Below are 15,931 nucleotides of genomic sequence, written 5' to 3'. Positions count from 1 at the left end.
TTCTTATGCCAGTAAAGTAGAATTATGCATATCTTTGATAACATGTTTCAGGAAAAGTAATACAAATATCCTGTTTTTTTAAAAAAATGAACACTTAGTTGCAAGTTATATTTGCCAGTGAGCCATTTTTGCACCTATTATGAAGCACAAAAGAAGATGGGAGGGCAAATGAGACATGAAAGATACCTGAGCCTTGGGTGAATATGATGAGTAAACATAGGCCTCATCCTCACTGGTTGCAGTTTAAAAGAGATTTGGTACAGCATAAGCAACCTGCTTCAACCTTACTGCTGGTTTAATTGCTACTCCCAGTGTGCCCACTAGATAATTTCTGGATGTCGTAAGGTTTGTGTAATCCTGTTTTGCCGTTGACAGAAAGAGCAAACCAATCTACACTTCTGAGCTGGGGCTTCTTTGTGGAGCATGAGTTCTTGCAGTGTGGAACAAGAACATGTCTTTTTTAAACTTTACAGGGCTGATATGCAAAGCAAGACTAGGGAAAGTGCATTGGTAGGGGGATCACCCTTTTCTTTCTGCTCTAATACACCCATCCTATTTCATTCCTTCAAAGCTAAGACAAATTCCCTACCCATCCTTATCACCTGCAAAGCAGTGTATCCAATAGAAGAATGTGAGTCCAACCCAATTTCAGATTCCTTCCAGCAGTCCTTTATTGTCTTTCACAAAAAATAGTTATGTCCAGAACAGCTCTACTGGTGCTGATGGGCTCTACTCCTGTTCCTATTCTCCAACCTCTACTCAGCCTCAGCCAATAGCAACAGATATCCGGAATGGCATGCCAGACCTAAAATGCAGTTGCTGGAAACAATTGGAATTTCTTCCAGAGCAAACTCAAAACACAGGTGTTCTGTTTGAGAACAAGATGCTTGAAAATGCAGTTTTGAGTTCTAAAGCTTTTGGAGTTGGTGTTTTGCAGACTTAATACATTCTGTACACTCATGGATAATTTGTAAAATGCCTGGACGTTCCCTTGCAAAGACAATCAAATGTGTCCAGAATTGATATCAACACAATTTGAGTTCTATTATTAAAAAACAATAGCAAACTAGAGCTTTTCTGTAGTCTAGCTTTAAGCATTTAAACATGTGACTTCTGTTAAGGCTAAGCACAATAGTTTATACTGCAGGGTAAAGTTTGTCTAGTGTGTTGCGTTTTTTCCATAGTTAGAGCTGAACTCTACTCCTTAGATTGGCTCCACATATGGGCATAACTTAAAAAGATTATTTGCAAGTCTGCCCATGTCATGGAGACATGAAAACATAAAATAAATTAGACTTCTTTGCCCTTCATTCATTAAATAGTGATTAATCGAATCAGGAAAGTTAACGTCTTATTATAACTTTGAACTCTTCTTGAAACTCATTATTAGACGTGCCTCTTTCTGTTTCAGATCCAGAAAGATCCAGATCAATGCTTTTTTTGAGACATGCTATATAAAATAAAAAAATAATTTCAAAGTATGTTTTTACCAAAAACACTACTCTTTAGAAAGCTAATATATGAAGCTATTCTGTTTATTATTAAAAAGAGGAAAAGGGAAGAAGTTTCTTTTGGTATTTTGTTTAAAGTCTAGAAAAGTCTCAATATATGAAATATCAGTTGCATTGCCTTTATATCTTGGCCAATATTGTGTCTTTTTTTTAAAGAAAAAAGACTTTGAAATTAAATAACTGCTTCTAAAATAATCAACCAGAAAATGTTATTTAATTGCGTTTTCTTCTTAGGGTTTTTTATTAATTTTGCTAGTTCTTTAATGCTTATACTAAACTAATCTAATCTAAGTTTAGGCTTTGGCATAATATTTCCCAAATGTAAAACAGCATCTATTACATAAGACTAATGTTCTTGGTACAAAACACAAAACTCGTACAGTATATAAAATTACAAGACAATCTGTTTGATATATTTAAATAAGTTCTTTTGTATATAGTTGATATAAAGCAGTAAGGAAAATAGATTCTCAAGATAATGTTTACTGGCTTCTATTTTTGTCAGTGAAAGTAATAGTTTTGCATGTTTTTATTACAATACTGACCTTATTAAGAGAACCCAATAATGTGGGAACTATAAGTAGGTGTTTGTTTCTGGTTAAGACCTAGTTTTTCCAAAGCTGAATAGCCATTTAGCAATCTGTTAGAACTGACTGATAATTCATAGTGGAGTCTACTTGTTATATAACTACCTGTTGTGTATTGAATCTACAGATTGCTTATAGAAATAAAAATACATTTACATAGTATAAAAAAGTTATAAAATAAACAATGAAATAGTAATAAAACACATAATAGGACAATGGCAAGAACCTGTTCAGCTGCCCCATTATGGGCTTTCAAATGCTGAGGTGAATGTTTTCATCTGAAATCATTTTTATTGATTAATAAATTGCAGAATTACCAAATATTTCACAGCTGAATATCATTCTACATATATCTTGTTGAATATTCCTCCAGGCCTAAGATTGAGGGGAAAACCAAAGACTTCAAGTTAAGACTGTTTCAGTCAGAATTTTTACGTCTTGGACTAGAAGCATTCTTCAGGAGGAAACAAATTTCTATCCATGCAGCATTTTTTCAATGTAGGAAAGAAAAACAGACAAGAGAATTATGCATGTGCAAAATGAATTCTGTGCCTGAACAAATTTTCATGCTTTTAGTTGTAGCCTTTGGCAAATAGATTTGATACTTTTTTGAATGAGGGTTTGTGTTGATTAACGGTATTTGCCATCACATTAGTGTTAACTCTTAGTGACCATGTAGATAGATTTTTTTCCCTATGATGATTAGTCTCTAACGTCATCATTCAGGTATTCCAATGGTGCTCTCATCATCACTGTAACTGAGTCCATGCATCATGTTACTGGTTGTCCTCTTTCTTTCCTTCCACCTTTTTCCGCCATCAAAGCTTGGTCATATGTGACTCAAGTGAAAATTCTTGAGTTGATTTGTTTGATAAACCATTTGTTTGTTTTCTTGGCTGGCCACAGTATTCTCAGGAATCTTCTCTAAAACCAAAAGTTCAAAAGCGTCTTTAAACTCTTTAACCTTAGCCTGCTTCTTTAAAGTCCATTTTTCATTTCCATAGACTGGGGAATACCACTACTATTTTGATATTTGTAGGTATAGATACATCAAGGTGTCTGAACAACTTTTTCCATTTTTCTTCATGGCTGCTCTACCAAGTGCTAGTCTGCAGCAGACTGTTCTGCTGTTGACTGTCCCTTTACTGTTAATGATTGATCCTAAAATGCAGAAGCTGTCTACCACTTCAATATCTTAATTAAGGAAATATCAATTTTAAGGGTGGTGGTTGTACTTACTGTCGTTTGTTTGATTTTCTTAAATCTTTTTCTAAATGCCTTAGTCCTGCCTTTTCACTATGCTCCTTGACTTTGATTAGTAGACCTTGTAGTTCTTTTGCATTTTCAGCATTAGGGTCATAAGCATAGTGCAGGTTATTGATGTTTTTTTCCTCACCACACTCATGTTCCAATCCAGCTTCTCTTAATGTATTTTTAACATATAGGTTGAATAGATAAAGGGAGAGCGTGCAGCATTGTCTATCTAGAGCCAGTCTGTTTCGCTATATTCTGTCTGTACTGTAGCTTGGCTTTGACTTGTAGATTTGTCTTGAGAACAATGACATGTATACTTTTGACTTATAAATTCGCTGTGACATTCTAATGCAATGTCAGTGTAATCTACTGTGCTTATAAGTTCATGTATCCTCTCTTCCATTTCCAATAGCAAGCCATAATTTCCTTTGATTTTTAAATTGGTAAACCAGGTGTTTGCTTTTCAGGAATACCTATTAGATACATCTGTACATTAGGTATGGCAAAGCTGGCTTTCCTTGGTTTCTAAGTTTTCCATTAATGAAGTCTGATTCATTCCATTCCTAACTCAAGTTCAGAGATTTCTTTTTAAAAAGGTTTGTAATAACATTTGTATTTCTAATACATGTTTCCTTAAATGTAAGTATAGTTTACCCACATTATAAATACAAAAACCGTTTTTATTCAGGACTGCTTGCAGTAGGACTTGATGTTTTGACGGTCTTTCTATTTGATACTCAACTTTTCGGGTAAATGAAAATTAAATCAAAATGGCTTATTTGGGGATAAATAATGTCAGATAGCTTTGCTGTATACAAAACTCACACATGTTCTCTGTTTAATTGAAGGTGCTGTACAGTATGGATTTTTTTTATTGCTTCAGCCTATAAATTGGGAAAAAAGACAACAGTACATATAGTCTTTGACTTATGATCACAGTGAAGATAGTAATTTCAGTCGTAAGTTGTTGTAGTTATAAGTTGAGGTGTTATGTGACCAGCTTGATGTTACAACTGTTTTAAAGTGAGTCACTGTGGTTGTAAAGTGAATCACATGATTGTTAAGCAAATCACATTTTGTTAAGCAAATCCATAGGCATTTTTTGCTAAAAGTGGCAAAAAACACTGCAAATCATAGTCAAGTGATTGTATGATGCTGCAAATAGTCCTAAATGCCAGCCAGTTGCTAAGCACTTGAAAGTCAATCACATGACCATGGGAGGAGGCGGTAGTCACAGCTTCAAGGGCTGCTCATAAGTAGCTTTTTAAAAGTCTGTTGTAATTTTGAATGGTTATTAAATGTCTAGTTGCAAGTCAAGGACTATCTGTAATACAAAGTGTCCAAAAACATGACAGGGACTGCCACCCGAATCTATGTGGGGATACTGTTTCAGTGGACACAGAGAAAACATGCTTCTTCAGTCCCACAAGATGGCAACATTTAATTTAGGGGACCTGGAGTACACTTTGCCTGAATGTACTGGGTGGGCAAAAATGATTGGAGATGGTGATATGGCTGTATAATTCTTTCATACATAGTGGCTTCATTAGATTTTCTACAGTAATTCTACCTGTCAGAAGCTTTTGTCTGCATGAATGCCTGTGGTGCCTATTTCCAATTAGCTTGTCAAGAAAACTCGACAATACCCCATGTCTACATTTTTGGCTGGTCAGACGCAGAGGAAAGGCAGAAGGTGAAGTTGTAAGGGGAGTTTTCCAATTGATTCTATTTCCCTTTGTGCTGCTTTCAACCTTTTTGGACGTGAGTTTAACACGCTTTTGAACACTGAACCTGTGTTCAGAAATAACCTATTTCAACAAGATGACAGATGACTAAACTTGTTTGAATCTCACCATAAGTCAGTAAGAGTGATTTGGATTTGATTTTCCTGCCGACAGTTGATGCTTCATGAGAAGGTGTCAGCCCTTTGAAGTAGACCAGATTAGGAAGCCAAACCTATGCGGTCTAATACTACTTTTATTATAAGATTATAATAGCAGAATCCTCTAAGTGTGAATGCATTTTTCCATCTCCCTCCTTTTATTTTTGTGAGATCTAAAGAGGGCCTTGTCTGAGAAGCTTTTGTCAGGTTACAGTTTTGTCCCAGACTCAGGTTTCCTTTATCTGACATTGTCTTGGTATCAGCTCTTCCTTCTTTCCATTATAGAAGGAGAAATGCACAAATTACATTCCTTAACTTCTCCTGCATTATAACTATAAGGACAACACCACCTGACAACCTCTTTATTGAGAAGTTGTTGGAGAATCAAATTCTGTGCCATCTTATTTTTCTGGCAGGTCAAGAATTGGTGGGTTGCACTTCAGTGTGAGTATCTGACTGTGCCCTAAGAAGAATCAATACTTTTATTTTCCTCTTTCTACTTTAAGCAAGAATTCCCGGCCATATTTTCAAAGTATTATATGAAGCATACCTACAGTACAATTTTGCAAGCAATATCTTGGAAGGTCAGATGTTAAGTCTGGGGACAGTAGGCAAACAAGAAGAGTAATGACTTGATATTTCACACATCAATTTTTACCTTGAACATGCTCTGCATGTATTTTCTTAAGATACATGGGATATAGTGCCTTTCTCCAGGTATAATTATTTTCAAAAATAGCAGGATATTGGAACTAGACAAAACTGAATATCAAAGAGAGCTAAGAAGTGTTCATCCATAACTAACAACGCTAAAAAAAGTGCCTGTCTGCAGCACTGTAACAAAAAGGACTTGCAGCAGGTGTTTATGTGCAAAAAAGCACTGAGCGTTATGGTAACACCTGTGTTTCTGGACTGATTGCCAGGACAATTTCTTCATTTTTAAGAAAGTAGAGACGACCATGGTAGTAACACAATTGCAGTCTAACACTATTTGTTCCTGATAATAGGATTTTTCAAACTATGTTTGAAAATTTGAGGGGGAGAACAAGAACAAAAAAAGGAAAAAAAAAGTTAACCCGTGTGCAGCCAATTTTTCCAACACTAGAGTTTTGCCTGTTGAACGGAGATCCCAAGAATTTTTTAACACATTCCTCAGCTTGGAAAAGTTTGAAAAACTATGCTTTATAAGATCCTATTTATTTGACTCAAGATTTTTTATTCATTCGCAGTGTAATTTGATTGACATGTCTCCGTTATCAGCCATATTTTTCACACCTGAACTTTTGTTCCTCTAGCTTCCTTGCCTGATGAAACATTCTAGCATTTTGAAAGCTTAAGGCAATTTTCCAAAATTTGATCTGAACTATTTAAGGTCCCAATTGCTTTTATGGGTAGATCTAATGACCAATATGGCCGCTGTTGGTTTTTGAAGTAGAACCTCTTTTTCTGACTTGATGTTATGTCAGATTTGCTTAAGGTGACTTAATTTACAATGACTGTTAAACCAACCGACTAAGCCATAGTTAACTGAAGTATGATTTACTCAATTAACCCTGTGCCCAGTTAACCAGACATACTGAACCACAGTGCTTTTTTTGTAAAAGAAAAAGGTGCCAGAACTCACACATGTCATACAACCCGCCTTGCCTACCCTACAAGGTTCCATCCCAAAAAAGATGCCGGAACTCCGTTCTGAGCATTCTATGAGAAAAAAAGTCCTGCTGAACCATAAACTAAACATACTGAGTTCACATACCACACCAAACTATACAACTATATTTTACCCTGGAATATTACTTGAGTATAAACTAGGTTTGACTGGAGAGACGTTTCGGTGTGCTTGTTATCCATTTCTCACTTTTCATTTTCCATCAATTATAGTAAATATATAGTAAATACAGTACATATTACAACTCCAGTTAATTTTACTCCCAAGTAAGTATCAAAAGCAGGACTTAAGGGTTCCTGATCTGTAATTATATAACCTCTAGAAATTATCCCCTTTAAGAGAAGCAACTTTTTTGTTGGCAAGGGGAATACAACATAAAGAGCCAGCTCTGAAGACATATGGTACAGCGAATGAGCTTTGTACGTTATAATGCATGATAAGAGTATAGGCTCTATTTATACTGCAGCATGTTTAGCACCAGATTGTGAATTCTTAATACCGAAACAATGGCATGTTTTTAACATTTCTGTTCTCTTTGTGATATGTTTTAGGCATTCTGTGTCAAGCAATAAATACTTCTCTTTAGCAGCCTTTCCATAACAGTTCTGGTCCAGCAAATGTTTAGTAACCTGTTCTAAAGGAGTATGTTATGTAGGGCTTTGCAGCCCTTTTGATTTGTTTCTATAAAGATGGTTTAGAATGAATGGAAGCACAAATATTACACCTGTCTTGCAACCAGGTACTATTTTTGTGCCCCAGAACAGTGGCATGCTTTTTTGGAGTTCGAATTTGAAGCATTTCATAGGTCTAGTATTGGCCTAGTATATATAGCATGCATTAAACAAGATTCCACTGTTATTCCCAAATAGCTCAGAGAGCCACTGTCAGTCAATGTAGTATATTTTACTAAACATGAAGAGCCAGTACCTTTTAGGTTCTTTTTAATTCAAAACCAAAATTATATATTTAAAGGACTTTTCAGCCCTTTTCAGGTTATAAAATTAGATTTGCAAGCTGCCCAACTTTAGACTCTCCATACTTAACAATAAATTTTCTTGAGAATATTCTGCTATTGTAATAAATATAAAATAATTGGTAAACTTCCTAGATATAGTTTGGATACAAATATATAGATAGAAATATGTGTTTATGATTATTTCATTTTTTTGTTTGTTTGCAGGAATAATCAAACTTGGGAAATGGAATCCTCTTCCATTAACTTATATGACAGATGCACCTGATGCAACAGTAGCTGACATGTTACAAGACGTCTATCATGTTGTGACACTGAAAATTCAATTACAAAGGTGGGCACTTCTGAACATCTGCCCTTTTCTAATCCTGAGTTGTTCTGTCAATCACACCATTACTACTGAGATTAACACATGCTATCTTCATTAATTTCTGAGCTCATTTTGAAGTGGGAAGCACAATACAAGAAGGGAATTGCAACTGGCAGCTTTTGCTTGGTGATTTTTTAACTAGACATTGGAATACAGACTAATGTAGTCAGTCTTTAAAAAAGAATTTTCCACAGGTACAATAATTCCATACGGCCCGATTAAATGTTTACACAATTCTCAATTACTTTCCTGAGAAATATATAATTTATAAAGGTTTTGAGATTTTAAGCAGAAATCCAGGAATAAATTTTGGGCTCAAGGGCCCCTGTCCTTATGTTGCAATCTGCTAAGGCACAGTTGTCGAGAACTTATTCAGCCAGTGATAGGAAACGTAAATATTTGCTCAGTTCTGTATTTAGTTATTTATGTTCAAATCTTCCTAGATTCTAGATTGTAGCTAGAAGAAATTTCTAAACTGTATACAAGAATGACATATAAAATATGTATGTCCTGTTCTTAGTTGTGTTTGGCTTTACAGAGTGACATAGCTTTTGCATGTAAAGAACAGCTATGTTTGCATGCAACACTTTCCATCTGTCTATTCTTGTGTTCTCTGTCTTTGCAGTTGTTCAAAGCTAGAAGATTTGCCAGCAGAACAGTGGAACCATGCCACAGTCCGCAATGCCTTAAAGGAATTGCTCAAAGAGATGAATCAGAGCACGTTAGCCAAAGAATGCCCTCTCTCCCAGGTCAGTGCCTCTATTGGTAGTGGAGGAACTACATCCCATAAAATGCAATATAGTATGAAAGAATAAAAGTAGAAAAAATCCCTGCAATTATAATTTTCCTGTGAGTGCAAGATTTTAGTATTATATTATACAACTATTATAGAAGAATGACAAGATAAGCTGAAAATTTGAGAGGGAAAACATCATGTTTGTGATGCCTGTTCTGCATTTTACTTTTCTTTCTCTATATTATTACATTATATACTCAGTCTGGATGCACATGCCTCTATTAGGTCAAGCTATCAATATTGAATATATTCCAAGATACAAAAACCCTTATCTTCCAAGCACCCAAAAATGAATAAAAAGTACAGGTTAGTTCTGTTACATGTTTATAAATTAAAATGCAATTCCTGGTATATTTTTGCTTATATGTCTTGATTTAGCAAACATATACAAAACACTATTATTTCAGTGATAAAAAGTCCATTTGTCAGCATTTTAACGATTAGCAAAAAAGGTATTTTGAGATACCTTTTTTATATGTCTTACTGAATATTGTGCAAAATTTTTGAGGAATGTTCTTACATTTTTTGATGTTTTCTTTAGAATGGTGAAATCCAAAGAGGAAAATTACAGCGGAAATGTTCTTGAGTAGGACTATGCAAAGCATTTGAAGGAGATGCTTCACAATGCATATTAGTATGAATGAAACACCACTCTTCAAATGTGCAAGGTTTATGCTTCAAAAGCTGTTCTCAGTTATCTATGTGTGCACAAACAATATTTCCAAAGAACCTACTATAAAGTGAAATGACCATGTGTACACATGTGTATGAGATGAGAAGGAACTCTTTTCTAGGAGTTGTGCGTTTTGTGCAAAAGACACAACTTCTGTAAGAAGTCTGAGAGAAATGCTTCATAAACACTAATGTATGTTTTCAAATAGTTCTTTCAAATGTTTTGCACAATTATATTGTTAAAGAATTTAGGATTGCTTAGGCAGATTCTTTTCAAACAATGGGCCTTGGAGTATTTCAGAATAAAATGTTTACTTATTTTTTCTGTTTCCAAGGGCTTTTTCCTTTCATTGGATCTAAAGCACATCATATCCTAGAGACACGTTCCCTTTCTATTTAACATATTCAGTTCAAGTGCATATTTATATAATCAATTTGTCTATGGTCCATTAAAACATTACAAACAAAAAATACACATTGTGTTTCTGAGGACATATGAGGACAGATTTAGGCTATCCATCCCTATATTGTTGGCAGTAGCAATAGATAATAATATAAGAACAATGTAGAATCCCTCCAAAAGTTCTCCTAGTCCAGCATTCTATATAACATAGTATTCAACTGGGGACATTTGGACAGCCTATAACAGGGGTCAGCAACCTGAAACAGTGAAAGAGCCACTCGGAACCGGTTCCCTCACAAAAGGAAAAACTGGGAGCCGCAAAAAATGTGTGCACATGCGCGTGCATGCGTGCATGCGCAGAACAGGGTTTGACTGAAGAGTGGAGCCAAGGTGAGATATGCACCTACCCTGCATATTTGAATTGATTGGTTGAACTTTTTTAGTCCCACTTTTTTTTTTGAACTGCGGCTGAAAGAGCCGCATGCGGCTCCGGGTTGCAGACCTGTGGCCTATAAGTATAGACAGCAGAGCAATAACCATTTTGCACTGTAAACATTCTAACAATTGATAATCAGGAATTAATATACAGTCATCAAGACTGGCAGCCATTGATAACAGGTCTTCCATTAATTTATCTAGTCTGTCTCTATAAATCACCGTCCCAGAAAATAGCACAATTCTGTAATTTAAGTATGTGTTGAATAAAAAGTATATTTTATTCCTCATCCCTTTGTTTTTATTTCATTCAATGACCCAACATTCTAACACAAAAGAAACTTCTCTTGTTTGCATTTTCCATACTTAGCACAATTTTATGTACCTGTAGTTTCTCCTCTTACCTGCCTTTGTTCTAAACCATAGTTTCAATTTGGTTGATTTCCAAATCTGTGGACCTCAACTCCAAGAATTTTTGCATTAGTCTGGCAGTTACTGAGAATTCTGGGAATTAATTCCTGCAAGTTGCTTAGGTCAAAAAATACTGATAAACATTATCTCTCTCTTAGTAGTGCTACCGTAACCTACTAAAGAGTTCAGTTATTCTTTTCATTAGTTTGACTAAATGTGTGATATCCTTGTTATAGTGATTACAGTGGCTGTGACTGATCAAAACATGACACGTTGTTCTAGATGAAATCACAAAGAAATTACATAAAAACATTATTTACAGTTTTATATCCAGTTCTCTAAATTATTTCAAATTGCGTCTTTTTTTTTGGCAGTTGCACTTTGGACATCCTTTTTCAAAATTAACTTTTTGTTCTTAATTTTTAAATTATACAAAAAGCAAAATATAGTTTCTTAAAGTTGTAATGGGAAGTTTGAACAATATAAATTTATAGAGGGCTTGATTTTATTGTTTTTATTCTGTGCTAAAATTTGAATTAAAATAGTTTCACTTGCCAAAGAAAAAGTTTATATTTGGCATAGTGAAGTAACTTGAAAGATTAAAAGTTAAAACTGGAATTTTAAATGTTGTGAATCTTCATATCTGTCTGGAGCAGTGGTCTTCAAACTTGGCCCTTTTATGACTGGTGGACTTCAACTCCCAGAATTCCTCACCCAGTGTGCCTGGCTGAGGAATTCTGGGAGTTGAAGTCCACCAGTCATAAAAGGGCCAGGTTTGAAGACCTCTGGTCTGGAGACTGCTTTTTAATGCTCATATTAAATTTGTACATTCTTACTGTCTTCATTAAGGTTATCAACAACACTGCTCCAGAAACAAAATATTTGAAAAATGAATCGATCTATTGAAACCTTTGAACCAAGCCAGTTATTTGCTTTATCAGTTAATAAAACTTCATATTCGGTTACTTGAACATTTTTTTTGCTACATTTTTTTAAATGAAGACTTTCTGAATAATTTGATTTTTTATGTCAATTTTTTTAACCAGTTAAAGATACCTTTAAAATGCATTGGAAAGAGTGAGCATTACTCATCAGTTAATAACTATAGTTATATAATCATCATATATGTGTAATCATTCACTTGTTATAAAACATGCAGTTCTCTTTTTTTTATAAGATCTCTGTCAGATAGATAATAATAATTTTTTATTATCAGTTCTTTACAGAACTTAATGTTCTTTTAGGCAAACCATTGCTTTAAAATGGTTTTTAATATATGATTTAACTTGTTTTCGCTTAACAAAAATGAGGCAGACCTTCAAGGAAAATTTATAATTCAGTTAGTTATCAAATTCATACTTTAAATACAAAAGATTCACTATTTAATCCTAGAATCTATATGAAGGGAGAGGAAGAGTCCTGTCTAAATTGAAAAGTCATTGCACATCTATGTTAGCGGTAGTAAAGTAAATGAGAAAAAAAATCAGAAAAAACATAGTAGCAGGTTTGCTGACTGTCACATTTTAGTAAAAAACATAAGGATTCATTAGCTCAGTTCAGAAGCTAAGACATTTTCTGTGTCTGCTCTGTATCTGCTGGGTGTGCAGTTCCTCATTAGTGGAAAGGCTCTCTTCATCTTGGTTCTAGGGATTTCCCTGCCCTGCTGAAAGAAAATGCTGTGACATCTAGCTGCCATTCCACCATTGGAGCAAAATAAGAATATGGGAAAGGATCAGTTACTACTTAGCTTCTGTATTTAGTACTTCCCCAGAGATAGTGCTGGCTAGCTGAAGTAGTAGATGAAAATCTAGCAGAGAACTACCCAGCAGGATGAAGATAGCAGTCTAGGAGGTAAAACTGACAGCCATTTCGTCGTACCCATTGGGTTTTTGCATCTGTGTGCAAAGCACACCAATGTGCTGTACTTCTGAAGGATGCCTCTGATAAACATACTCTAAATCTCATGGTTGGGATTTTATTACCTAATATTAAAAGATGCCATTCTGCCATGTGTGGGAACTATTTTAGTATTCTTAAATGGCTATAATTTATTAAATTATTTTTGAAAAAAACTTTTCAAATAATTTGTTTTGTTTTGTTTGCTCTAATATAAATTTTGAGATATGTGAAGAGATATCATGCAAAATAATTCGATAATTTGAGTATCCAGAACTCTGAGATTAGTTTTACAATATTTTGATTTACCATGATATCCTAAAGAATTTCAGATATTAGGCATATCTGTATTCTTACATAAATATGGTATTTTGATACAAACCTGATTTTTACTGAATATATGATAGTCACATATTTTCTTTTTTCAAACTTAGTACATTCTTTTTCAACTGTGATCATGCACAATTATGTTGAAGAACCTCTACTTCCTCAAGGGTAGAATGAGGAGATTATACTTACAGGTAGCTCTGTAATTGTAACAACCACTTATTCAGTGATAATTCAGAGTTACGATGGTGCTGAATAAGGAAACCAATGACTAATTCTTATCATTTTGGCTGTTACAGTGTACCCACAGAGATGTGTTCACAATTCTGGTGCCTGCCAACCAATTCATAATTATGATAGTTGCAATGTCCCATGATCATGTGTTTGCCATTTGCTACCTTCATTGCCAATTTCTGACAAGCAAAATCAATAGGGAAGCTGGCAGTAGGTCAGTGGTGATTGTGTGGTGTCATGCCTAACTACTATGTGGGATTTACTTAATGAAGGCACATTTTGAATTGTTGCAACTGCCATCAGAAGTCAGCATGGCCCCATGACAACATACTTTGCAACCATATTGCTTAACAACAGATTTGCGGTCCCAGTTACCATTCTTAAGCAAAGACTAGCTGTGTCTGATACTCTCTGACAATGTCCATCTTTGTTTTAAATAAAACTTTATAAAACTGTGTACCAAAGCAATAGGATCAACATGTTCCCAATAAAAATGGCACGTCTTCTCTCAATTTGTTTCAATTTGTCATACACAAGGCACAATGTGTCAATAAAGGTGAGACTATGATATACCTTTATTGGCAGGGAAGAAGAGGAAGAAGAGAAGGACATAATCTTTTCAGGAAATGATGTAATCAGTAATATCCTAAACATTCAGGGCTTTAGCACTGTTATATTAGTTCTTAAAGATTTTCCAAAGAGCTCAATGACAAGTATTGAGAAAGGAAAACAGATAGATAGATAGATAGATAGATAGATAGATAGATAGATAGATAGATCGATCAGTGGATAGATAGATAGATAGACCAGTGGAACAACCTGCCTCCAGAGGTGGTGAATGCTCCAACACTGGAGGTTTTTAAGAAGAGACTGGACAGCCATTTGCCTGAAATGGTATAGGGTTTCCTGCCTGAGCAGCGAGTTGGACTAGATGACCTCCAAGGTCCCTTCCAACTTATTATTATTATTATTATTATTATTATTATTATTATTATTATTATTATTATTATTATTATTATTATTATTATTATTATTATAGATAGATAGATAGATAGATAGATAGATAGATAGATACAGGGCTTTTTTTCTCATAGAACGCTCAGAACGGAGTTCCGGCACCTTTTTTCGATGGAACCTTATAGGGTAGGCAAGGCAGGTTGTATAACGTGTGAGTTCCGGCACCTTTTTCTTTTACAAAAAAAGCATTGGATAGATAGATAGATAGATAGATAGATAGATAGATAGATAGATAGATAGATAAGATAGATAGATAGATAGATAGATAGATAGATAGATAGATAGATAGATAGATAGATAGATAGATAGATAGATAGATCGATCATAGGTCGAATAATAGCTGTTTAACAGTAGTATTGTTTATTCTGTTTTTGTTTGGTTTAGTTTAGTAATTATATATCTGCTTACCTCCAATTTCTTTGTTGTAGCTCACATCATGCAAAAATTTGAATATTTTAGATAAGCTGCCTGTTATCATTACTTGACTATTTTTTAACAAAATCCCTTTTCCCAAATCAGTTTTAAGAAAATATTGTGCCAAATGTGAAATATCATTACAGCCCTCTTGTGATTAATGTATTATTGACAGCAGCAAATTACAAAGTTGTCTCCTAGGAAAGACTGCAGAGTAAATGCTGCTGTTTATTAGTGTGCTTGCAGTGCATCAAATATTCCTCTGTAGAGGAATAAAAGGCAGTATCACAGGGAGTTTTTTCTTTACAGATACTGATTCAGGGTGCCATTAAAAAGGAAGTGTAATCATGTGGTTTAACTTAAAATTCCACTGATCTATCTTGGTTTATTCGCCTTTTACATGCTGTTGATAAAGGAAAAATAGCTGAAAATGGTTTCTTACAAGAATTGATATTATGAAATATATCTTTAAGTTAAGCACCCTAAAAATTACTGATAAATGATCTAGATATTTTTCTTTCCTATGTCAAGTGACTTTGTAATAGTTTTTCTACATTTTGGAGAAATTTGTAACTTTATTTGCTTGGCTTGAAAACTATTTAGGTATGTTTTATAATTCATAACATTTATTGCACTTCCAGCGTTCATACAAGTTTTAATTTCAGCTACTATAGGTTCATAATCAGAATATATCTGGATCAGTTTCTGATACACTGTATATACTTTTCTAGAAATGTATATACATTTGAGAGATTTGTAAACATATACTCTCACCTGTTTATATGCACTGAACATTTTAAAAAAGTTTTAAAGTAGGTATTCATTGGTAAAGTAACAGGGCATGAAGATCAAGGTTTCAATGTTCATTACAAGGATTAAATAGTATTATTACAACAACATTAAGACATGAAGGTTAGAGAACTTTTTTCTAGTTTGCTATGGCTAAATTGTATGTAATGACTCATAAAATAGAAGGCAGATGAGTCAAATTTTACTGTTTAATTAAATAATATAAAATAATATCAGTAAACATTATAAGCCTTATAAATTTTATAAGCTTCATTAACCAAACTTTTTTTG

General features: G+C 34.3%; 1 protein-coding gene across 1 annotated transcript in view; it reads left to right on the top strand.

Annotated features, from left to right (window-relative positions):
- Positions 1-15,931, top strand: part of SATB2 (SATB homeobox 2) — a gene marked incomplete at its 3' end in the record, with an annotated part of 131,427 nt that overhangs the window by 41,750 nt on the left and 73,746 nt on the right. Inside the window, exons 4-5 of the mRNA XM_081346759.1 lie at positions 8,084-8,210; positions 8,872-8,995. Of these exons, the coding sequence (XP_081202885.1) occupies positions 8,084-8,210; positions 8,872-8,995 (251 nt within the window). The remainder of the gene's footprint in view (positions 1-8,083; positions 8,211-8,871; positions 8,996-15,931) is intronic.

Source organism: Vipera berus, assembly GCF_964194415.1.
Source record: "Vipera berus genome assembly, chromosome: 1".
Classification (NCBI taxonomy): Eukaryota; Metazoa; Chordata; class Lepidosauria; order Squamata; family Viperidae; genus Vipera; species Vipera berus.
The sequence above is the reverse complement of the archived record's forward strand: the minus strand, read 5'-3'. Positions and strand labels throughout refer to the sequence as shown.